General features: G+C 46.9%; 1 protein-coding gene across 4 annotated transcripts in view; it reads left to right on the top strand.

The window, feature by feature from the left end:
• Window positions 1-17,760, top strand: part of LDLRAD3 (low density lipoprotein receptor class A domain containing 3) — a 157,645-nt gene extending 139,885 nt beyond the window's left edge. Inside the window, exons 6-7 of one of the 4 annotated variants that reach the window (XM_072119045.1) lie at window positions 14,428-14,773; window positions 16,349-17,760. In XM_072119045.1, the coding sequence (XP_071975146.1) occupies window positions 14,428-14,773; window positions 16,349-16,580 (578 nt within the window). In that variant the 3' untranslated portion in view covers window positions 16,581-17,760. The remainder of the gene's footprint in view (window positions 1-14,427; window positions 14,774-16,348) is intronic. The other 3 variants (XM_072119046.1, XM_072119042.1, XM_072119043.1) reach the window with 3 other exon arrangements.
• The last annotated feature ends 7,870 nt before the right edge of the window (window positions 17,761-25,630 follow it).

Here is a 25,630-nt window from a genome sequence, read left to right as displayed (position 1 = left end):
GAGACTCTCACACTTATCCCGGTTGATCTTGGACCCAGAAGCCTCTGAGTAGTGGTCAACCTCTGACATCACCCATTGCGCCTCCCCTCTCGAGGACACAAAAACGGTGACATCATCGGCATACGCTACCACCCTTAGAGTGGCTTCCGGTGCCGCCTGGTCCATCCCGACTCCCACCAACGGCCCACGATCAACCCTCCTAAGGAATGGGTCAATCGCGAACACGTATAAAAGTGGGCTCAGAGGACAACCCTGGCGAACACCAGACCCAACCTCAAAAGAGCGGCCAATCCAACCGTTCACAAGCGGGAAACTCTCTGCCCCTGTGTACAAAACCTTTAGCCAATTGACAAACTCCCCCGGCAGGCCATACCTCAGAAGGACAGACCAGAGGTACTCGTGGTTAACCCGATCAAACGCTTTTGCCTGATCCAAGGACAGCAAGTACCCCTTCCAGTTACCAGCCCTGCCCTGCTCCACTGCCTCCCGAACACAAAGCACAGCACTAAATGTACTGCGGCCTGGAACAGAGCAGTGCTGGGTCCCCGAAAGGAGCCGGGGCGCAAACTGCACCAGCCGATTAAACAGCACCTTTGCCAAAACCTTTCTGTCCGTATTGAGAAGCGCTATGGGACGCCAGTTCTCAATACGAGATCGGTCCTTACCCTTTGACAGGATGATCAGGGCAGACCTCCTCATTGACTTCGGCAGAGCGCCCGAGGAAAGACACTCATTGAATACCTCAGTCAAGAGGGGAACCAAGGCGTCCTTAAAGGTTTTATAAAACTCAGATGTTAAGCCATCCGGACCTGGCGATTTCTTGAGGGCGAGCCCTTCAATCGCCAGGCTGACTTCCTCTTCCCTGATCATCTCTGTCAAAACATCAAGAGAGGGGTCTACTCCTGGCTCAGGGACAGTTTCAGCCAGGAAAGCCGACATCACATCCCGATCTAGATCCTTCCTGCCCAAGAGGTGCGAGTAGAAGGATCTGACGACCTCCAGAATCCCTGATCTGGACCTTTTCAGGGATCCCGTACTGTCAACCAGTCCTGTGACAACTTTACCATTCACTGACATCTTGCAGTTCCTGTAAGGGTCGGGCGAGCGGTACTTCCCGTAATCCCTCTCAAAAACCAAAGATGCGTGTCTATCGTACTGACACCTCTTCAGCAAGGATTTCACTCTGGAGATGTCCTCACGACTACCTCCAGTCGAGACGAGATGCTCGAGTTTCCTCCTCAGGCCCTGATACAGGCGGTACCTGTCCAGACTCCTGAGGCTCGAGAGCTGGCGGAAGAATCTCGCCACCCTTTTCTTGAGCATCTCCCACCACTCTGACTTACTGCTACAAAGGCCCAGCAATGGTACCTGGCTCTGAAGAAAGTCCTCAAAGGATTGTCTTATCTCTGCTTCTTCCAGGAGAGACGAATTGAGCTTCCAGTAGCCTCTTCCCATCCGGGGGGTCTCTGTAACATTCAGAGAAAACAAAATTAAACAGTGGTCGGAGAACTCCACCTCAACAACGGACACTGCTGAAGAAATGGCTTCCTCCTTTAAATAAAACCTGTCTATTCTAGACCTGCAGCTACCCCTATAATAGGTGAACCCCGCGTGGCCTGGGGTGTGCCGGATGTGGACATCCACCAGGCGAGCCTCACTGGCTATGCTATTAAGAGCGACGCTATCATAAGTCAGCTTGTCTCTGGAACCTCCCCTATCCTGGGACCTCGTGACAGCATTGAAGTCCCCTCCAAAGACCACCTGCCGACTTGTAAAAAGGTAGGGCTTGATCCTCATAAAGAGACACTTCCTGTCCCACTTGGACTGGGGACCATAGATGTTAATAAGACGAAGTTCTTGTCCCTTCATGAGGACATCCAGGATCAGGCACCTCCCCATTTCTAACTCAATAACTCGTCGGCATTCTACCGGTGCGGTAAAAAGGACCGCCACTCCGCTATACGGCTCGGCCGCAAGAGACCAATAGGAAGGCCCGTGTCTCCATTCCCTCTTAGCTTTAAACACGGCCGCCAAATCTGGCAGCCTGGTCTCCTGCAAAAATAAAATGTCGGCTTCAACGCGGCCGAGAAAATCAAAGGCCGCAAATCTAGCCGCATCAGACTTAATGCTGGCGACATTAATGGACGCCAGTGTCAACGGAGTGGGTGCCGCCATCATGAGTGATTGAGTTAGACGGCTTTTTTCTTACTATTTCCCTTCCCTCTACTGTCCTCTGAGGATGATCCCTTTTCCCTTTTACCTTCAGAATTGGGGCAACTTCTTTTTAACGAAATTGAGGTGTCCATGTTATTACTGGCCCCCAAGGACCCACCCGGACCACCCTCTCCTTTGTCCTTGTCTCCTGACTCTGAGTCAGTCTCCCACTCTGAGGACCCAGCATCCCCAGAGGATAGAGACTCGGCGCCCCCTGCAGGCTGCTCCGCCGCCACCTCCAGAACCCCACCCTCAGCCCCTCCTTCCGAGGAGGCGATCTCATCGAGGGTGAGGAACCGGTTGGAAAGCTCAACCAGAGGGGAGGAAGTTTTCCCTTCCTTAGGTACCTTAGATACGCCGCGTTTTTTCTTTTTCTGCTTGCGCTTATTTTCTAGCCAAATCCTGTTATCCTCATCCATACTCTCATAATGGGAGGACGTGGAGGACATGGCACCTTTCTCGCGCTCCATCCTCCTGACCTCCTCATCCAACTCATCATCCCTCAGGGCCTCAGTAGCAAGACCAGCCTCTGAGGAAGGACCAAGGGTCACCCCAGCAACCTGAGGCTTCCCCAGTTCTCTCCCTTTTTGTCTGGCTTCAAGCCGCCTCAACTGAGAAGGTGACTTATTCTTACTTTTCTTCACAGGCCCCTCAGCTCCTCCACCTCTGCTGGTACCTTCCCCAGCAGAAGCAACCTCATGGCTCTCCTCCACTGGGGTCACAACCGCATTGGCAAAGGAGCGAGGACAACGGCTGAAAGGGTGACCGAGCTCACCACACAGGTTACACCTAATGTCCTTACAGGATGCAGCGAGATGACCTAGCCCACCACACAAAGCGCACTTCTGCACTTGGCAGCTGGCGCTAAAGTGTGTGGGGTCACCGCACCTGTGACAGACCTTCGGCTGCCCCTGGTAGAAAATCAGGATTCTGTCCCGCCCAAGAAAGGCTGAAGAGGGAATGTGGGCGACTGTGCCGCCTGAACACTTCAACTTCATCATGAAGGTCCAGGCTCCAGACCAAATGCCAAATTCATCGCGGTTTTTCTGAGGTACCTGAACTACTTCGCCATAACGACTCAGCCAAGTCATGATGTCCATGCAAGAAAGTGACTCGTTACGGGTCAAAACGGTCACTCTCTTGACTGTGTTTTGGCGAGACACTGCTTGCACAGCAAAGTCTCGCCATGCGGGCTCGTTCTTTGCCAGCTCATAATTCGACCAGAAGAGCTCTAAGCCCTCCGGCCGGACAAAGCTGACATCGAACTCCGGAGTACCATAAGGATGTATCAGGGCAAAGATGTCACTAGCCCTGAAGTTCATCTTCAGGAGGAGCTCCACCACCCTTGACCTGGGTGGGCATGCGTCACTGCCCCTCCAGCGAAGACGAACCACATTCCTACGGGCAGCTCCGGGCCCGGTTGTGGGTAAAGACCATACAGTCTCTCCCCCCCTTTGCTCTTGGAAGGCTGCCAGGCCATGTCTGTCTGTCCAGAAGGACAGATCAACCTCTCTCCCCTCTACATTGATTGACTTTTCCCCTCTCCTGAGAGCCTCCAGAAGACGCCTTTGCAAAACGCTGTTCCCAGAGCCAGGAGACAAGGAGTTAACCCCACTTGCCCCAGCGGTGACACTCGCATAGCTCCTTATGGGAGCGGCCACCACTGGGGGTGCAGATGGATCAGCACTCCTTCCAGGATCCCCCCCATCACCATTCACCACCCCCACATTCACCACACTATGTACATTACTGCCTCGCTTCCTTGCATCACTGCCTCGCTTCCTTGCATCACTCACACCAGCTGGGCCAGGAGGACCTGGGGTTGCCTCGGCGTCACTGGACACTGGGGGTAGAGCCACCTCCATAGCTGATACAGCCTGAGAAGAGGCAGCTCCAACCCCGATCTTACTTGTGCCCTCTGCCTCATTGGCATTAACCCCTTGTTGTCCAGTAGTTTTTCGCTGCTCGCTGGATGCCAGAGGCCGCTTGTCTTTATTAACTCCGGACAGTCTCTTATGGTCATCTCCAGGGTCAGATGCACCGATACAAAATAACACGTTTCCTGCGCCCTTTCCCACAGGCTGCACAGGACGATTGGGAGGCGCCGCACCACAAGCCCCAGCAGCCCCATCACACTGCCGCTGCTTACCGGAGCAAGCAACAGCCACAGCGCTAGGGGCCACAGGAGCCACCGCCACTGCCCCTGGCACAGGGCCACCCCCACCTCCCACTGGGGGGCAGCGCACAGTACCAGGACCTGCTGGATCGCCCTCACTGTCCGGCCTTTCAGCCGATGCCTTCCCTGCACCATCCTTGCTACTACAAACAAGGCTGGTGCTCTGCGCCATGATGGAACGTGGCTTTGCACTCTCCCCGCACCCTGGCACCGAGTCCACTGCAGGATTCGTGCTGGGCTGGGTAACGGGGCCTACACGACAGGCTGGCACTGCTGCCCGCCCAGAGGGAACAGGGAGGGGACGAAACACCAGATTCACCTCCTGAGACGCCTTGATCTTCCTGGCTCTCTTCTTTCTCTTTAGGTCGTCATCTGGCATATCATCGCCGAAGGAGAAGTTCTGGAGGTGAACTGGGGACTCAAGCTGACGGATCTGAGCCATTAGCGCCCCCCCCTGGCCGCTGTCATCACTTTCCTCCTCCAGGTTGGCAGAGCCGCAGCCTGATGGTAATGGCGCTTGCTCCGCAGGCAGCCTGTCGTGCGAGGCCTGCTGGTGTTGGCGCAGGCCACCAGACGGACACGGCAGGTCTTCCTCATCCTCCTCATCATCGCCATCATCCGCCTGGATCTCAAGCCCCTTCAGCTTTCTCAGCTTATCCTGGCGCATTTCTTCAAACCTCATGTCGTTCTCCAGCTTTTCCCGGAACGGACCGCTGTTGTCACGGATAAGCCGACGCTTCTCCTCCAGAGCGGTGACCTCGGCTTTAAGCCTGTTGATGGTGGTTAGAAGATCAGGCTTCTTCTTCTTAGTGGCCACCCCCGCTAGGGCCAAGGTCTCCCGTATCTCCTCCTGGAGTCTCCTCAGCGCCTTGCCAGCTTCCTCGTACTCACGGAGGTGCTCAGCAATCCGGGAGCCATAGATGGTAGCAGACTCCCGGGTTTTTAGATCTCCCCATGCCTTTTCCACACCTCCGTGAGCACCCAGCTTTCCAGCTGAGCCACCCAGCTTTCCCGCACATACACCCAGCTTTCCAGGAGGAGCACTTAGGCTGATGTCACTTGCCTTGATCTTTTGTGTTCCGGAGACCTTGCGGCTTCCCTGGGTCTTGGGGGTGGCAGCCGAGGTCACATCGCTGCGTCCTTGGCTCCGGGCAGATCTTCTCACCCCCTCCGCTTTGGCCGGTATCTGGCTTCTCCTGCCCCCCGCCGGCCTGGTCCGGGAGACAGGAGCCTGGGACTTTCCTGCAGGATTCATCCCAGTGAACCCACTCCCTCCCTGGGGAGGAGAGAGCAGGCCTGGGTGGATCGGTCTTCCACCAGGTGGTGCAGGAGCTCAGCAGCACACAACCACACCCTTCAGTAGCACACAGCAGAATGAGATTGCACTCACTATTCTGCTGCTGGTGCAGTCACTGTGTACATACATGACATTACTTATCCTGTACTGATCCTGAGTTACATCCTGTATTATACCCCAGAGCTGCACTCACTATTCTCCTGCTGGTGCAGTCACTGTGTACATACATGACATTACTTATCCTGTACTGATCCTGAGTTACATCCTGTATTATACTCCAGAGCTGAACTCACTATTCTGCTGCTGGTGCAGTCACTGTGTACATACATGACATTACTTATCCTGTACTGATCCTGAGTTACATCCTGTATTATACCCCAGAGCTGCACTCACTATTCTGCTGCTGGTGCAGTCACTGTGTACATACATGACATTACTTATCCTGTACTGATCCTGAGTTACATCCTGTATTATACTCCAGAGCTGAACTCACTATTCTGCTGCTGGTGCAGTCACTGTGTACATACATGACATTACTTATCCTGTACTGATCCTGAGTTACATCCTGTATTATACCCCAGAGCTGCACTCACTATTCTGCTGCTGGTGCAGTCACTGTGTACATACATGACATTACTTATCCTGTACTGATCCTGAGTTACATCCTGTATTATACTCCAGAGCTGAACTCACTATTCTGCTGCTGGTGCAGTCACTGTGTACATACATGACATTACTTATCCTGTACTGATCCTGAGTTACATCCTGTATTATACTCCAGAGCTGAACTCACTATTCTGCTGCTGGTGCAGTCACTGTGTACATACATGACATTACTTATCCTGTACTGATCCTGAGTTACATCCTGTATTATACCCCAGAGCTGCACTCACTATTCTGCTGCTGGTGCAGTCACTGTGTACATACATGACATTACTTATCCTGTACTGATCCTGAGTTACATCCTGTATTATACTCCAGAGCTGAACTCACTATTCTGCTGCTGGTGCAGTCACTGTGTACATACATGACATTACTTATCCTGTACTGATCCTGAGTTACATCCTGTATTATACCCCAGAGCTGCACTCACTATTCTGCTGCTGGTGCAGTCACTGTGTATATACATGACATTACTTATCCTGTCCTGATCCTGAGTTACATCCTGTATTATACTCCAGAGCTGCTCTCACTATTCTGCTGCTGGTGCAGTCACTGTGTACATACATGACATTACTTATCCTGTACTGATCCTGCGTTACATCCTGTATTATACCCCAGAGCTGCACTCACTATTCTGCTGGTGGTGCAGTCACTGTGTACATACATGACATTACTTATCCTGTACTGATCCTGAGTTACATCCTATATTATACTCCAGAGCTGCACTCACTATTCTGCTGCTGGTACATACATGACATTACTTATCCTGTACTGATCCTGAGTTACATCCTGTATTATACCCCAGAGCTACACTCACTATTCTGCTGCTGGTGCAGTCACTGTGTACATACATGACATTACTTATCCTGTACTGATCCTGAGTTACATCCTGTATTATACCCCAGAGCTGTACTCACTATTCTGCTGCTGGTGCAGTCACTGTGTACATACATGACATTACTTATCCTGTACTGATCCTGAGTTACATCCTGTATTATACTCCAGAGCTGCACTCACTATTCTGCTGCTGGTGCAGTCACTGTGTACATACATGACATTACTTATCCTGTACTGATCCTGAGTTACATCCTGTATTATACCCCAGAGCTGCACTCACTATTCTGCTGCTGGTGCAGTCACTGTGTACATGCATGACATTACTTATCCTGTACTGATCCTGAGTTACATCCTGTATTATACCCCAGAGCTGCAGTCACTATTCTGCTGCTGGTGCAGTCACTGTGTACATACATGACATTACTTATCCTGTACTGATCCTGAGTTACATCCTGTATTATACCCCAGAGCTGCACTCACTATTCTGCTGGTGCAGTCACTGTGTACATACATGACATTACTTATCCTGTACTGATCCTGAGTTACATCCTGTATTATACTGCAGAGCTGCACTCACTATTCTGCTGCTGGTGCAGTCACTGTGTACATACATGACATTACTTATCCTGTACTGATCCTGAGTTACATCCTGTATTATACCCCAGAGCTGCACTCACTATTCTGCTGCTGGTGCAGTCACTGTGTACATACATGACCTTACTTATCCTGTACTGATCCTGAGTTACATCCAGTATTATACCCCAGAGCTGCACTCACTATTCTGCTGCTGGTGCAGTCACTGTGTACATACATGACTTTACTTATCCTGTACTGATCCTGAGTTACATCCTGTATTATACCCCAGAGCTGCACTCACTATTCTGCTGCTGGTGCAGTCACTGTGTATATACATGACATTACTTATCCTGTACTGATCCTGAGTTACATCCTGTATTATACCCCAGAGCTGTACTCACTATTCTGCTGCTGGTGCAGTCACTGTGTACATACATGACATTACTTATTCTGTACTGATCCTGAGTTACATCCTGTATTATACTCCAGAGCTACACTCACTATTCTGCTGCTGGTCCAGTCACTGTGTACATACATGACATTACTTATCCTGTACTGATCCTGAGTTACATCCTGTATTATACACCAGAGCTGCACTCACTATTCTGCTGCTGGTGCAGTCACTGTGTACATACATGACATTACTTATCCTGTACTGATCCTGAGTTACATCCTGTATTATACCCCAGAGCTGCACTCACTATTCTGCTGCTGGTGCAGTCACTGTGTACATACATGACATTACTTATCCTGTACTGATCCTGAGTTACATCCTGTATTATATCCCAGAGCTGCACTCACTATTCTGCTGCTGGTGCAGTCACTGTGTACATACATGACATTACTTATCCTGTACTGATCCTGAGTTACATCCTGTATTATACACCAGAGCTGCACTCACTATTCTGCTGCTGGTGCAGTCACTGTGTACATACATGACATTACTTACCCTGTACTGATCCTGAGTTACATCCTGTATTATACCCCAGAGCTGCACTCACTATTCTGCTGCTGGTGCAGTCACTGTGTACATACATGACATTACTTATCCTGTACTGATCCTGAGTTACATCCTGTATTATACTCCAGAGCTGCACTCACTATTCTGCTGCTGGTGCAGTCACTGTGTACATACATGACATTACTTATCCTGTACTGATCCTGAGTTACATCCTGTATTATACTCCAGAGCTGCACTCACTATTCTGCTGCTGGTGCAGTCACTGTGTACATACATGACATTACTAATCCTGTACTGATCCTGAGTTACATCCTGTATTATACCCCAGAGCTGCACTCACTATTCTGCTGCTGGTGCAGTCACTGTGTACATACATGACATTACTTATCCTGTACTGATCCTGAGTTACATCCTGTATTATACCCCAGAGCTGCACTCACTATTCTGCTGCTGGTGCAGTCACTGTGTACATACATGACATTACTTATCCTGTACTGATCCTGAGTTACATCCTGTATTATACCCCAGAGCTGCACTCACTATTCTGCTGCTGGTGCAGTCACTGTGTACATACATGACATTACTTATCCTGTACTGATCCTGAGTTACATCCTGTATTATACCCCAGAGCTGCACTCACTATTCTGCTGCTGGTGCAGTCACTGTGTACATACATGACATTACTTATCCTGTACTGATCCTGAGTTACATCCTGTATTATACTCCAGAGCTGCACTCACTATTCTGCTGCTGGTGCAGTCACTGTGTACATACATGACATTACTTATCCTGTACTGATCCTGAGTTACATCCTGCATTATACTCCAGAGCTGCACTCACTATTCTGCTGCTGGTGCAGTCACTGTGTACATACATGACATTACTTATCCTGTACTGATCCTGAGTTACATCCTGCATTATACTCCAGAGCTGCACTCACTATTCTGCTGCTGGTGCATGGGTTTGGATTGTGCCAGCAGGGGGCGTCCTGTTGCCGGCGGCTTCCGTCAGCTGATGGGAATCTGGGATGATGATGAATGGAATACAGTTCCGGCCGCTATCTCCTCTCTCCTCTCTGATTTCCTGTCTCGGCGCTCGTCATTCTCGTCTTAAAGGAAAAAATCCGCCTTCTGTAGAAAAGCAATTATAGTCCTGAGATTCCTTCCCCTCCAATCTCAGATTCTTTCAAAACACAGATTTTTTTTTTTAACCTGGTTTTTACAAGAAACTTAGTTTTGGAAATTAAGAGTTATTTCATTATCATCACATTGAGCAGGGAAGCTACAGCTGTGCTCTTAGCTGTGCTGTGGGCACCTAAAGCTGTTGTGCAGCTCCATGACCAGACCTAAGGGGTGTCTGGAGGGTGGGGCGGGGGCCGGGGTGTCTGGAGGGTGGGGCGGGGGCCGGGGTGTCTGGAGGGTGGGGCGGGGGCCGGGGTGTCTGGAGGGTGGGGCGGGGGCCGGGGTGTCTGGAGGGTGGGGCGAGGAGCCGGGGTGTCTGGAGGGTGGGGCGGGGGCCGGGGTGTCTGGAGGGTGGGGTGGGGCGGGGCGTTCTCCTGTTACCACAGTGTCTCCTCCACCAATGCTCTTATCACTGTCTGTTAGTTCCTCGTGGGCGTGTCTCCTTACCAGAGATGGGCACATTGAAGATTAATTTCTATGTAGGAGGCCGGTTCTGTCTTGCTATACGACCATCGGGGGCTCTCCATTCCTGTTGTTGCTGCTACACAGTTCCTAGGGGGAAGAGCTTCTTAAAGGTGCCACAAAGGATGAGGTTATAAAGTAGAATTCATATAAAATGCAACATAGGAATCCATTTTCATGTAACACTGGCACCCACATACTTGCCCACTGTGTTTGCCCCTCTATAGATCTAGAAAATGAATGGGGAGTGTAACAGCTATGAAGCGAGTGGAGCCTCCTGCCTCAGGCAGCACCACCTGCAGCAAGATAAGGGGTACAGTCGCCAGATATATCTGTAGAGCTGAGGTCATCAGGGGTAAGAGACGCTGCATTACTAAACAATAATCTGATCTATTACTGCTGGAGGGGGCTGAGGGGGCGCCGGTCTGTACTTCGCCTCAGGCGGCAGGGGGTTTCGGTCCCTTCCTGCACGGATAATAAATCGTAGGTTCCTGTCCCTTTAAGCCCTGCTCTTTGTGGATAAGCTGCAGCCGCAGCAGGATTCTCCATCCGCAGTGATTGTTATCTCCCCTGCCGTTGTGTGTATTCAGGAGGTCCAGAGGCCGGCACCGCTCCAAGCCCTCGCTGAGCCTCTCCGGCGGAGGAGCCATTGTGAGGAGCAGCCCAGTCATTCACCTCCATTATGTCTGTATTTACTCCGTCCCCACAAAGCGTTATCCCTCCCAGATCCCGGGTCTTGGCAGACCCAATGTTGTTATTTAACTCCAAAGCCGCAATATTACAGCCATCCTCCCCTGCCGGAGCCGAGTAATGTGGGAAGCGGCAGCGGACATCGGCCATGGATCTGGAGTCTGCGGGCACAGAACCAGCTGCTGGTTAAAGAGATTTTCTTAATAAAAGCGGAAGAAAAAAATTTGGATTCTGTGATTTTTACCACCAGACTTGGTGACATCCAATATGGCAGCATGAAGACTTCACCGAAATAGTCACCTTGTACCCCCTCAGCAGAGATCACATCCCACCAGATTTGTCATACAGGCAATGGTGGCCATGGTGATTAGTGCTCCAGTCCAAAAATGTTATTGTACCAAAGCTTAGGTCACTCCACCGAATATAGTCCAACTCCAGCACCTCCCACCCTGGCGCGCCTGGAGGTTGGGGCGGGGGCTGGCGCGCCTGGAGGTTGGGGCGGGGGCTGGCGCGCCTGGAGGTTGGGGCGGGGGCTGGCGCGCCTGGAGGTTGGGGCGGGGGCTGGCGCGCCTGGAGGTTGGGGCGGGGGCTGGCGTGCCTGGAGGTTGGGGCGGGGGCTGGCGTGCCTGGAGGTTGGGGCGGGGGCTGGCGTGCCTGGAGGTTGGGGCGGGGGCTGGCGTGCCTGGAGGTTGGGGCGGGGGCTGGCGCGCCTGGAGGTTGGGGCGGGGGCTGGCGCGCCTGGAGGTTGGGGCGAGGGCTGGCGCGCCTGGAGGTTGGGGCGAGGGCTGGCGCGCCTGGAGGCTGGGGCGAGGGCTGGCGCGCCTGGAGGCTGGGGCGAGGGCTGGCGCGTCTGGAGGTTGGGGCGAGGGCTGGCCTGCCTGGAGGTTGGGGCGAGGGCTGGCCTGCCTGGAGGTTGGGGCGAGAGCTGGCCTGCCTGGAGGGTGGGGCGAGGGCTGGCGCGCCTGGAGGGTGAGGCGGAAGGGATTTCCTCCCCTCTCACTTTTGAAGGTACATGCACACTTGGCCCCCCTGGGGTGGGGTATCAGATGTCTCGTGTATACATAGAACCCGCTTCTGTTAGTCTCTGCGATTATGTGTAATAACATTTTGGGTTCATCTGCACAAAACATATTTAGGAGTGTAGTTTTTTGTGAAGTAATTGGATGACGCTGGGAGTATTGGCAGGAGGGTGAGCCGTGCGCCTCTCAGTCTGGCGCGTCACTGAACGTGAAATCGGGGAATTGGGAAAGGTTTTTATTGATTCGCACTTCACATGAGATCTGCTCAGATGTCAACACAGAGAACATAATCCAGACATAAAGTCACTGAAGAAGAAAATCCACTGTAGGAAGCCAGTTCTGTGTCATTGTACAAGATACGAGCAGTGAGGCACTTCCTGCTGCTCTCATCATTGCTGGAGAGTTCCTCAGGGGAGGGGCTTGTTTGTTCACTAATGAATAAGAAGGTGTCATTATGTTATTTAACCAGATGGTTGCAGATTATATGTAAAACATTATGTAGAAGGCTGGTTTTGGATTGTTGTACATTCTTGCATTTGCTCTTTTCACTATTCAATAGTTCCTCGGGGGCGGATCTCCTTAACCTGCCGTATGGATTATAGAGGGTAGTTGGGTCCCTTTACCAGAGGGGCACAGTACAGGTTCATTTTAACACAAGAGACTAGTTCTGTCACTATACAACCATCCTGGGCTCTCCATTACTCTTGCTGCTGCTAGACAGTTCCTAGGGGGCGGGGCTTCTTAAAACTGTTGTGCCACAAAAGATTAGATTAGTGTTTCAAAGCAGAATTTGTGTAAAATTCAACTTAGGGATCAATAGTTACACTAACTATAAAGAATACAATCTGTATGGCTACACCCAGAACTCATGACTTCTGGACAGTTCTTCCTGGGTGTTTCTTCTTAAACTTCTGGAAACCAGTGCATTAATGAAGGTAGTTTTGTGCTTTGACCAGATGGGGGCAGAACATATGTAAAATTTTATGTAGGATGCCATACTGTGTCACTGTACAACATACAACAAATGGGGCCCATCCATTGATTTTGCTGAACATTTGACAGTTCCTCAGGGGTGGGGCTTCTTCAAACAGCTGTTCACCAATGGACAACAAGGGGTATTTTTGATGTTTACACCAGATGAGGCAGAGCATATGTACAATTCGATGTAGAAGGTTGTTTCTGGGGTACAGAATATAATCAGTATGACCTCTCCAATCACTGCTGGATAGTTCCTCAGGGGTGGATCTCCAGAGGCCCGATGGATTATAGGAGTTATTTTGTCCTTTTAACAGAGAGGATCATCAATGTTGTCAATGTACAACATTTTTGTGTTGCTATACATCGATTGTGGCCCCTTCATTGAGTTAGTGGGAAGTTGGGCGGTTCCTCAGGGGTGGAGCTGCTTAAAGCTGTTATGCTCCAATGGATTACAGACTGCAGTTCTGTGCTTTCACCAACTAGCTGCAGATAATATGTATCACACGTGTCCCCAAGTAAACTAGGATTTAGGGTTGGTTGGTGTTATGACAAATTACAGGGCTCTGCGTGGGCGGAGCTTGAATTATAACTTTCTATAACTAGACATTCCCTTTAACAGTCTATAAAAAGGGGAAATTAGTTTCCCGGCTTCGCTCTTCTCCCCAGTGACACGTTTCATTGTCGGCCGCGTCAGACTTTCGGAGCGCTCACCCATGTAACGTCGTCTCTGCTGCTGCGGGACGCGAGGATCTTCATTCTAATTTATAGGTTATTGCTCTGCAAATTTGGGACCACAAATCAGACATCGGGAATCTCTGCAAAATGTCAGCGAGCAGATGGCTCCCGCTCTACAGGGGAAACTCCGGAGCCGCTTCACCGTCATGGAGGACGAATCATCGGACAAAGGAAGCGGCGCTCACCTTGTATCGGAGGGTTCTCATCCGTCTGCGAAATCCTCTAAGGCCTCGTGTACACGGCGGAGACCCGACAGGAACTCACCGATGACCCAGAATTTTTTTAAAGGCCACGCGGTACCAAAGGGACAGTGTAGGAAGTGGTCAGAGGAGAATCCAAGGTCAGGGCAGGCGGCAGGATACATAGAAGCAGCACAGGAACCCTCTGCTCAGGCACCAGACTGCAGGGGGAGGGAGAGATGAGTCAGAGAGGGCACAGAACCTATAGGTACCTACCTGGATATAAAGCGAGCTTCATACTGCTATGTAGAGATCTCCTACTCCAGTCACATCCAGAGCTGCAATAATATGCAATGTCTAATATCCTGTAGAATCAGTGTGGATGTTGCATTGCACAGACTGCACCACCTGCTCTATAATCTCCCTCTTCATCTCAAGCACTTTCTGTTCTCTCCCCAGAGGGCGCCAGCGAGCAGGAGTACGTGTCCTCGGAGATCCAGCTCCTCTATTACCCCAGTATTACCTACACCATCATCGGGAGCTCGGTCATCTTCGTCCTGGTGGTGGCCCTGTTGGCCTTGGTCCTGCACCATCAGAGGAAGCGCACCAACCTGATGAGTCTCCCTGTGCACCGGCTGCAGCACCCGCTGCTCCTCTCCAGGCTGGTGGTCCTGGACCACCCCCATAGCTGCAGAGTCACCTACAACGTCAACAGTGGGGTCCATTACGTGTCCAGCGAGGGATATCAGCCTCCGGTCAGCATCGAGTCTCCACCGTCTTACAACGAGGCCGTGCTGGATGACAAGTGAGTGTCTCTGCTGTGCCAAGCCCTGATGTAGCAGAGCCGAGCAGGAGATGTGGCTGAGGACCTGGACTTCCAGCAGCAAATGCATCAGCAGGCGTCTATACTGCTGCACCTGTCCCCTATAGGGACTCAGATAGTGATCTCACATGTAGTCAGGGACTCCTAGCATCATAGATGACTATGCTGGTCCCACATGTAGTCAGGGACTCCTAGCACCATAGATGACTATGCTGGTCCCACATGTAGTCAGGGACTCCCAGCATCACAGATGAATATGCTGGTCCCACATGTACTCAGGGACTCCTAGCACCATAGATGACTATGCTGGTCCCACATGTAGTCAGGGACTCCTAGCATCTTAGATGACTATGCTGGTCCCACATGTAGTCAGGGACTCCTAGCATCATAGATGACTATGCTGGTCCCACATGTAGTCAGGGACTCCTAGCACCATAGATGACTATGCTGGTCCCACATGTAGTCAGGGACTCCTAGCACCATAGATGACTATGCTGGTCCCACATGTAGTCAGGGACTCCTAGCATCATAGATGACTATGCTGGTCCCACATGTAGTCAGGGACTCCCAGCATCACATATGACTATGCTGGTCCTACATGTAGTCAGGGACTCCTAGCATCTTAGATGACTATGCTGGTCCCACATGTAGTCAGGGACTCCTAGCATCATAGATGACTATGCTGGTCCCACATGTAGTCAGGGACTCCTAGCATCATAGATGACTATGCTGGTCCCACATGTAGTCCGTGACTCCTAGCACCATAGATGACTATGCTGGTCCCACATGTAGTCAGGGACTCCTAGCACCATAGATGACTATGCTGGTCCCACATGTAGTCAGGGACTCCTAGCATCATAGATGACTATGCTGGTCCCACATGTAGTCAGGGACTCCCAGCATCACATATGACTATGCTGGTCCTACATGTAGTCAGGGACTCCTAGCATCTTAGATGACTATGCTGGTCCCACATGTAGTCAGGGACTCCTAGCATCATAGATGACTATGCTGGTCCCACATGTAGTCAGGGACTCCCAGCATCACATATGACTATGCTGGTCCTACATGTAGTCAGGGACTCCTAGCATCATAGATGACTATGCTGGTCCCACATGTAGTCAGTGACTCCTAGCACCATAGATGACTATGCTGGTCCCACATGTAGTCAGGGACTCCTAGCACCATAGATGACTATGCTGGTCCCACATGTAGTCAGGGACTCCCAGCATCACAGATGACTATGCTGGTCCTACATGTAGTCAGGGACTCCCAGCATCACAGATGACTATGCTGGTCCCACATGTAGTCAGGGACTCCCAGCATCACAGATGACTATGCTGGTCCCACATGTAGTCAGGGACTCCCAGCATCACAGATGACTATGCTGGTCCCACATGTAGTCAGGGACTCCCAGCATCACAGATGACTATGCTGGTCCCACATGTAGTCAGGGACTCCCAGCATCACAGATGACTACAGCTGCCCATGCTGCAGGGAGTCGAGGTCCCAGTTGCTGTGATATGTGTATAATGATGCCGTGTCCCTCTCTTGCAGCTCGTGCCCCCCGTGGTTCTCCCTGCCGCCGCCCCCCTACTCCTCAGACATAGAGACTTCCAGCCAGACGGACCTCCCCCCGTATCGCTCTCGGAGCGGCAGCGCCACCACCTCCACGGGGAACACCCTGGACACCCCCAGCAGCTCCTGGGAATCCGCCAGCCCCTCCGAAGCGCCGGACACAGCGTCCTCTCCCAGCGACTCTCAGCTGAACACAGCGCTGGAGGTCTGACTGAAGAAGGTCCCGCAGGGGCTGTAACGAGAGACTCGGGGCGCAGGGGAGTCCTGGCATCTTGTTACCAGCCCCGTATATTTTTCTAGAGTGCAGAGGTCTATTTTTTTAGCTGTTTTTTTTCTCCTCCTGTTCGAGTTGTTTTTATGTCGTTTCCTTCTATGTTCTCCTCCCAAAGCAATAAGGCACTTACCCCCGAGCGCAGGTCATGTGATCACTACAGGTTACGGGGGGGGGGGGGGGTGGTGGTGACATTTGGGGTGTCCTCCTCTGCGTCCTCCAAACCCTGGAACATTATATCATGGGAGGAATTCATCATAAAGGGAACCTGTCAGCAAGACTGCAGCCAGTGCTATGTATTGTCCCTGGAGAGATTCGTATGTTACAGATGTGCACTGGGGGGGGGGGGGGCCTCACACTGCTGTGCTCTGTGTTATGTACTGCTCCATGGACCCTCATCTCTGTGTAAAAGCTGTGGGAGGCTTAGGGTTTATTATTGCAGCCGTCATGCAGAGGTGAAGAACTGTGGAGAACATAACAGTCCTGCTGCTACTAACAACCCACACAAATGTCTGATTACACATCTCTCCAGGGACAATACATAACACTGGCTGCAGAGAGCACAGAGCACAGCAGTGTGAGGTCTGATTACACATCTCTCCAGGGACAGTACATAACACTGGCTGCAGAGAGCACAGAGCACAGCAGTGTGAGGTCTGACTACACCTCTCTCCAGGGACAGTACATAACACTGGCTGCAGAGAGCACAGAGCACAGCAGTGTGAGGTCTGATTACACATCTCTCCAGGGACAATACATAACACTGGCTGCAGAGAGCACAGAGCACAGCAGTGTGAGGTCTCATAACACATCTCTCCAGGGATAATACATAACACTGGCTGCAGAGAGCACAGAGCACAGCAGTGTGAGGTCTGATTACACATCTCTCCAGGGACAATACATAACACTGGCTGCAGAGAGCACAGAGCACAGCAGTGTGAGGTCTGATTACACATCTCTCCAGGGACAATACATAACACTGGCTGCAGAGAGCACAGAGCACAGCAGTGTGCGGTCTGATTACACATCTCTCCAGGGACAATACATAACACTGGCTGCAGAGAGCACAGAGCACAGCAGTGTGAGGTCTGATTACACATCTCTCCAGGGACAATACATAACACTGGCTGCAGAGAGCACAGAGCACAGCAGTGTGAGGTCTGATTACACATCTCTCCAGGGACAATACATAACACTGGCTGCAGAGAGCACAGAGCACAGCAGTGTGAGGTCTGATTACACATCTCTCCAGGGACAGTACATAACACTGGCTGCAGAGAGCACAGAGCACAGCAGTGTGAGGTCTCATTACACATCTCTCCAGGGATAATACATAACACTGGCTGCAGAGAGCACAGAGCACAGCAGTGTGAGGTCTGATTACACATCTCTCCAGGGACAATACATAACACTGGCTGCAGAGAGCACAGAGCACAGCAGTGTGAGGTCTGATTACACATCTCTCCAGGGACAATACATAACACTGGCTGCAGAGAGCACAGAGCACAGCAGTGTGAGGTCTGATTACACTGCTCTCCAGTGTCCACCTATAACACTGGGTGCAGTCTGGATGGTCACAGCTGCTGACAGGTTCCCTTTCAGCTGCCATGTTGTACCCTCATGCTCTATATGGCAGAGGGTACTGGTCTGGAGGTGGATGCTGGGGTCGTGGTCCCTGTGTGCCGGGGATAGCGGTGACTCGCTGTTATATATCGCAGCATCGCTGAGCAGGAGATACAGTTTTTCCAGTATTTTTGCCTTTTTGGTTCTGGTCCTGCCGGTGCTGCTGGACCTGGGATCTATCCATGTCATGAGAGACCTCCATCATGAAGAATCCTAGCAGTAGAGGTGCGGGTGAGACCCTCTGTGTGCAGACACTAAGCCTGCGCTGTGTTGTATTACCGCCCCCATGTGGCTGTGAGCTGCATTACACATCCCATCATTCATATTCTATACAATCCATATGACGTCACTTGTGATCGAGGCGATCGATGTCTACTACATGCAGGAAATAACCAATACACTGAGCCTTTAAGGGGATGTGTCGTCTAGAAGGTCATAGGTCATCTTTAAAAGTGAAGCTTTGGAGGACTGATCCATCCCTCAGGCAGCAGAGTATGAGCCTTCTACCCCCGAGGACAATCATAACGCGAGTCTAATGTACAAATCCTTTTACTACTACAATGTGTGCAGAAGTGTATATAGTGGGGGGGGGGGATCAGCGGGTGACCCCAATATTATATATAATGTATTGTAATAAAGAGGATTTCTCACTGACACAAGACATGAATCTGTTTCTATACATCCAACATCTATGTCTTCTATAATACTGCCCCCAATGTACCAGAATATAACTACTATAATACTGCCCCCTATGTACAGGAATATAACTACTATAATACTGCTCCCTATGTACAGGAATATAACTACTATAATACTGCCCCCTATGTACAGGAATATAACTACTATAATACTGCCCCCTATGTACAGGAATATAACTACTATAATACTGCCCCCTATGTACAAGAAAATAACTACTATAATACTGCCCCCTATGTACAGGAATATAACTACTATAATACTGCCCTCTATGTACAAGAATATAACTACTATAATACTGCCTCCTATGTACAGGAATATAACTACTATAATACTGCCCCCTATGTACAAGAATATAACTACTATAATACTGCCCCCTATGTACAAGAATATAACTACTATAATACTGCCCCCTATGTACAGGAATATAACTACTATAATACTGCCCCCTATGTACAAGAATATAACTACTATAATACTGCCCCTATGTACAGGAATATAACTACTATAATACTGCCCCCTATGTACAGGAATATAACTACTATAATACTGCCCCCTATGTACAGGAATATAACTACTATAATACTGCCCCCTATGTACAGGAATATAACTACTATAATACTGCCTCCTATGTACAAGAATATAACTACTATAATACTGCTCCCTATGTACAGGAATATAATTACTATAATACTGCCCCTATGTACAAGAATATAACTACTATAATACTGCCCCCTATGTACAAGAATATAACTACTATAATACTGCCCCTATGTACAAGAATATAACTACTATAATACTGCCCCCTATGTACAAGAATATAACTACTATAATACTGCCCCCTATGTACAAGAATATAACTACTATAATACTGCCCCTATGTACAGGAATATAACTACTATAATACTGCCTCCTATGTACAAGAATATAACTACTATAATACTGCCCCTATGTACAGGAATATAACTACTATAATACTGCCCCCTATGTACAAGAATATAACTACTATAATACTGCCCCCTATGTACAGGAATATAACTACTATAATACTGCCCCCTATGTACAGGAATATAACTGCTATAATACTGCCCCCTATGTACAGGAATATAACTGCTATAATACTGCCCCCTATGTACAGGAATATAACTACTATAATACTGCCCCCTATGTACAAGAATATAACTACTATAATACTGCCCCCTATGTACAAGAATATAACTACTATAATACTGCCCCCTATGTACAGGAATATAACTACTATAATACTGCCCCCTATGTACAGGAATATAACTACTATAATACTGCCCCCTATGTACAGGAATATAACTACTATAATACTACCCCCTATGTACAGGAATATAACTACTATAATACTGCCCCCTATGTACAGGAATATAACTACTATAATACTGTCCTCTATGTACAAGAATATAACTACTATAATACTGCCACCTATATACAAGAATATAACTACTATAATACTGCCCCTATGTACAGGAATATAACTACTATAATACTGCCCCCTATGTACAGGAATATAACTACTATAATACTGCCCCCTATGTACAAGAATATAACTACTATAATACTGCCCCCTATGTACAAGAATATAACTACTATAATACTGCCCCCTATGTACAAGAATATAACTACTATAATACTGCCCCCTATGTACAAGAATATAACTACTATAATACTGCCCCCTATGTACAGGAATATAACTACTATAATACTGCCCCCTATGTACAAGAATATAACTGCTATAATACTGTCCCCTATGTACAGGAATATAACTACTATAATACTGCCCCCTATGTACAAGAATATAACTACTATAATACTGCCCCCTATGTACAAGGAATATAACTACTATAATACTGCCCCCTATGTACAAGAATATAACTACTATAATACTGCCCACTATGTACAGGAATATAACTACTATAATACTGCCCCCTATGTACAAGAATATAACTACTATAATACTGCCCCCTATGTACAGGAGTATAACTACTATAATACTGCCCCCTATGTACAGGAGTATAACTACTATAATACTGCCCCCTGTGTACAGGGATATAACTACTATAATACTGCCCCCTATGTACAGGGATATAACTACTATAATACTGCCCCCTATGTACAGGAATATAACTACTATAATACTGCCCCCTATTTACAAAAATATAACTACTATAATACTGCTCCCTATGTACAGGAATATAACTGCTATAATACTGCCTCCTATGTACAGGAATATAACTGCTATAATACTGCCCCCTATGTACAGGAATATAACTGCTATAATACTGCCCCCTATGTACAGGAATATAACTACTATAATACTGCCCCCTATGTACAAGAATATAACTACTATAATACTGCCCCCTATGTACAGGAATATAACTACTATAATACTGCCCTCTATGTACAAGAATATAACTACTATAATACTGCCCCTATGTACAGGAATATAACTACTATAATACTGCCTCCTATGTACAAGAATATAACTACTATAATACTGCCCCTATGTACAGGAATATAACTACTATAATACTGCCTCCTATGTACAGGAATATAACTACTATAATACTGCCCCCTATGTACAGGAATATAACTGCTATAATACTGCCCCCTATGTACAGGAATATAACTGCTATAATACTGCCCCCTATGTACAGGAATATAACTACTATAATACTGCCCCCTATGTACAAGAATATAACTACTATAATACTGCCCCCTATGTACAAGAATATAACTACTATAATACTGCCCCTATGTACAGGAATATAACTACTATAATACTGCCTCCTATGTACAGGAATATAACTACTATAATACTGCCCTCTATGTACAAGAATATAACTACTATAATACTGCCCCCTATGTACAGGAATATAACTACTATAATACTGCCCCCTATGTACAAGAATATAACTACTATAATACTGTCCCCTATGTACAGGAGTATAACTACTATAATACTGCCCCCTATTTACAAGAATATAACTACTATAATACTGCCCCCTATGTACAAGAATATAACTACTATAATACTGCCCCCTATGTACAGGAATATAACTACTATAATACTGCCCCCTATGTACAGGAATATAACTACTATAATACTGCCCCCTATGTACAAGAATATAACTACTATAATACTGTCCCCTATGTACAGGAATATAACTACTATAATACTGCCCCCTATGTACAAGAATATAACTACTATAATACTGCCCCCTATGTACAAGGAATATAACTACTATAATACTGCCCCCTATGTACAAGAATATAACTGCTATAATACTGTCCCCTATGTACAGGAATATAACTACTATAATACTGCCCCCTATGTACAAGAATATAACTACTATAATACTGCCCACTATGTACAGGAATATAACTACTATAATACTGCCCCTATGTACAAGAATATAACTACTATAATACTGTCCCCTGTGTACAGGAGTATAACTACTATAATACTGCCCCCTGTGTACAGGGATATAACTACTATAATACTGCCCCCTATGTACAGGGATATAACTACTATAATACTGCCCTCTATGTACAAGAATATAACTACTATAATACTGCCCCCTATGTACAGGAATATAACTACTATAATACTGTCCCCTGTGTACAGGAGTATAACTACTATAATACTGCCCCCTGTGTACAGGAGTATAACTACTATAATACTGCCCCCTGTGTACAGGAATATAACTACTATAATACTGCCCCCTATGTACAGGAAAATAACTACTATAATACTGCCCTCTATGTACAAGAATATAACTACTATAATACCGCCCCCTATGTACAGGAATATAACTACTATAATACCGCCCCCTATGTACAGGAATATAACTACTATAATACTGCCTCCTATGTACAGGAATATAACTACTATAATACTGCCCCCTATGTACAGGTATATAACTACTATAATACTGCCCCCTATGTACAAGAATATAACTACTATAATACTGCCCCTATGTACAGGAATATAACTACTATAATACTGCCCCCTATGTACAGGAATATAACTACTATAATACTGCCCCCTATGTACAAGAATATAACTACTATAATACTGCCCCTATGTACAGGAATATAACTACTATAATACTGCCCCCTATGTACAGGAATATAACTACTATAATACTGCTCCCTATGTACAGGAATATAACTACTATAATACTGCCCCTATGTACAAGAATATAACTACTATAATACTGCCCCTATGTACAAGAATATAACTACTATAATACTGCCCCCTATGTACAAGAATATAACTACTATAATACTGCCCCCAATGTACAGAAATATAACTGCTATAATACTGCCTCCTATGTACAAGAATATAACTACTATAATACTGCCCCCTATGTACAGGAATATAACTACTATAATACTGTCCCCTGTGTACAGGAGTATAACTACTATAATACTGCCCCCTGTGTACAGGAATATAACTACTATAATACTGCCCCCTATGTACAGGAAAATAACTACTATAATACTGCCCTCTATGTACAAGAATATAACTACTATAATACTGCCCCCTATGTACAGGAATATAACTACTATAATACTGCCCCCTATGTACAGGAATATAACTACTATAATACTGCCTCCTATGTACAGGAATATAACTACTATAATACTGCCCCCTATGTACAGGTATATAACTACTATAATACTGCCCCCTATGTACAAGAATATAACTACTATAATACTGCCCCTATGTACAGGAATATAACTACTATAATACTGCCCCCTATGTACAGGAATATAACTACTATAATACTGCCCCCTATGTACAAGAATATAACTACTATAATACTGCCCCTATGTACAGGAATATAACTACTATAATACTGCCCCCTATGTACAGGAATATAACTACTATAATACTGCTCCCTATGTACAGGAATATAACTACTATAATACTGCCCCTATGTACAAGAATATAACTACTATAATACTGCCCCTATGTACAAGAATATAACTACTATAATACTGCCCCCTATGTACAAGAATATAACTACTATAATACTGCCCCCAATGTACAGAAATATAACTGCTATAATACTGCCTCCTATGTACAAGAATATAACTACTATAATACTGCCCCCTATGTACAGGAATATAACTACTATAATACTGCCTCCTATGTACAGGAATATAACTGCTATAATACTGCCCCCTATGTACAGGAATATAACTGCTATAATACTGCCCCCTATGTACAGGAATATAACTGCTATAATACTGCCCCCTATGTACAGGAATATAACTACTATAATACTGCCCCCTATGTACAAGAATATAACTACTATAATACTGCCCCCTATGTACAAGAATATAACTACTATAATACTGCCCCTATGTACAGGAATATAACTACTATAATACTGCCTCCTATGTACAGGAATATAACTACTATAATACTGCCCTCTATGTACAAGAATATAACTACTATAATACTGCCCCCTATGTACAGGAATATAACTACTATAATACTGCCCCCTATTTACAAGAATATAACTACTATAATACTGCCCCCTATGTACAAGAATATAACTACTATAATACTGCCCCCTATGTACAGGAATATAACTACTATAATACTGCCCCCTATGTACAGGAATATAACTACTATAATACTGCCCCCTATGTACAAGAATATAACTACTATAATACTGCCCCCTATGTACAGGAATATAACTACTATAATACTGCCCCCTATGTACAGGAATATAACTACTATAATACTGCCCCCTATGTACAGGAATATAACTACTATAATACTGTCCTCTATGTACAAGAATATAACTACTATAATACTGCCACCTATATACAAGAATATAACTACTATAATACTGCCCCCTATGTACAGGAATATAACTACTATAATACTGCCCCCTATGTACAGGAATATAACTACTATAATACTGCCCCCTATGTACAGGAATATAACTACTATAATACTGCCCCCTATGTACAGGAATATAACTACTATAATACTGCCCCCTATGTACAGGAATATAACTACTATAATACTGCCCCCTATGTACAAGAATATAACTACTATAATACTGCCCCCTATGTACAGGAATATAACTACTATAATACTGCCCCCTATGTACAAGAATATAACTACTATAATACTGCCCCCTATGTACAGGAATATAACTACTATAATACTGCCCCCTATGTACAGGAATATAACTACTATAATACTGCCCCCTATGTACAAGAATATAACTACTATAATACTGCCCCCTATGTACCAGAATATAACTACTATAATACTGCCCCCTATATACAAGAATATAACTACTATAATACTGCCCCCTATGTACAGGAATATAACTACTATAATACTACCCCCTATGTACAAGAATATAACTACTATAATACTGCCCCCTATGTACAAGAATATAACTACTATAATACTGCCCCCCTATGTACAGGAATATAACTACTATAATACTACCCCCTATGTACAAGAATATAACTACTATAATACTGCCCCCCTATGTACAGGAATATAACTACTATAATACTGGCCCCTATGTACAAGAATATAACTACTATAATACTGCCCCCTATGTACAAGAATATAACTACTATAATACTGCCCCCTATGTACA

This window comes from Engystomops pustulosus, chromosome 7 (assembly GCF_040894005.1).
Source record: "Engystomops pustulosus chromosome 7, aEngPut4.maternal, whole genome shotgun sequence".
Taxonomy (NCBI): domain Eukaryota; kingdom Metazoa; phylum Chordata; class Amphibia; order Anura; family Leptodactylidae; genus Engystomops; species Engystomops pustulosus.
Note: the sequence above shows the minus strand (reverse complement) of the source record. Positions and strands in the feature narration are given on the sequence as shown.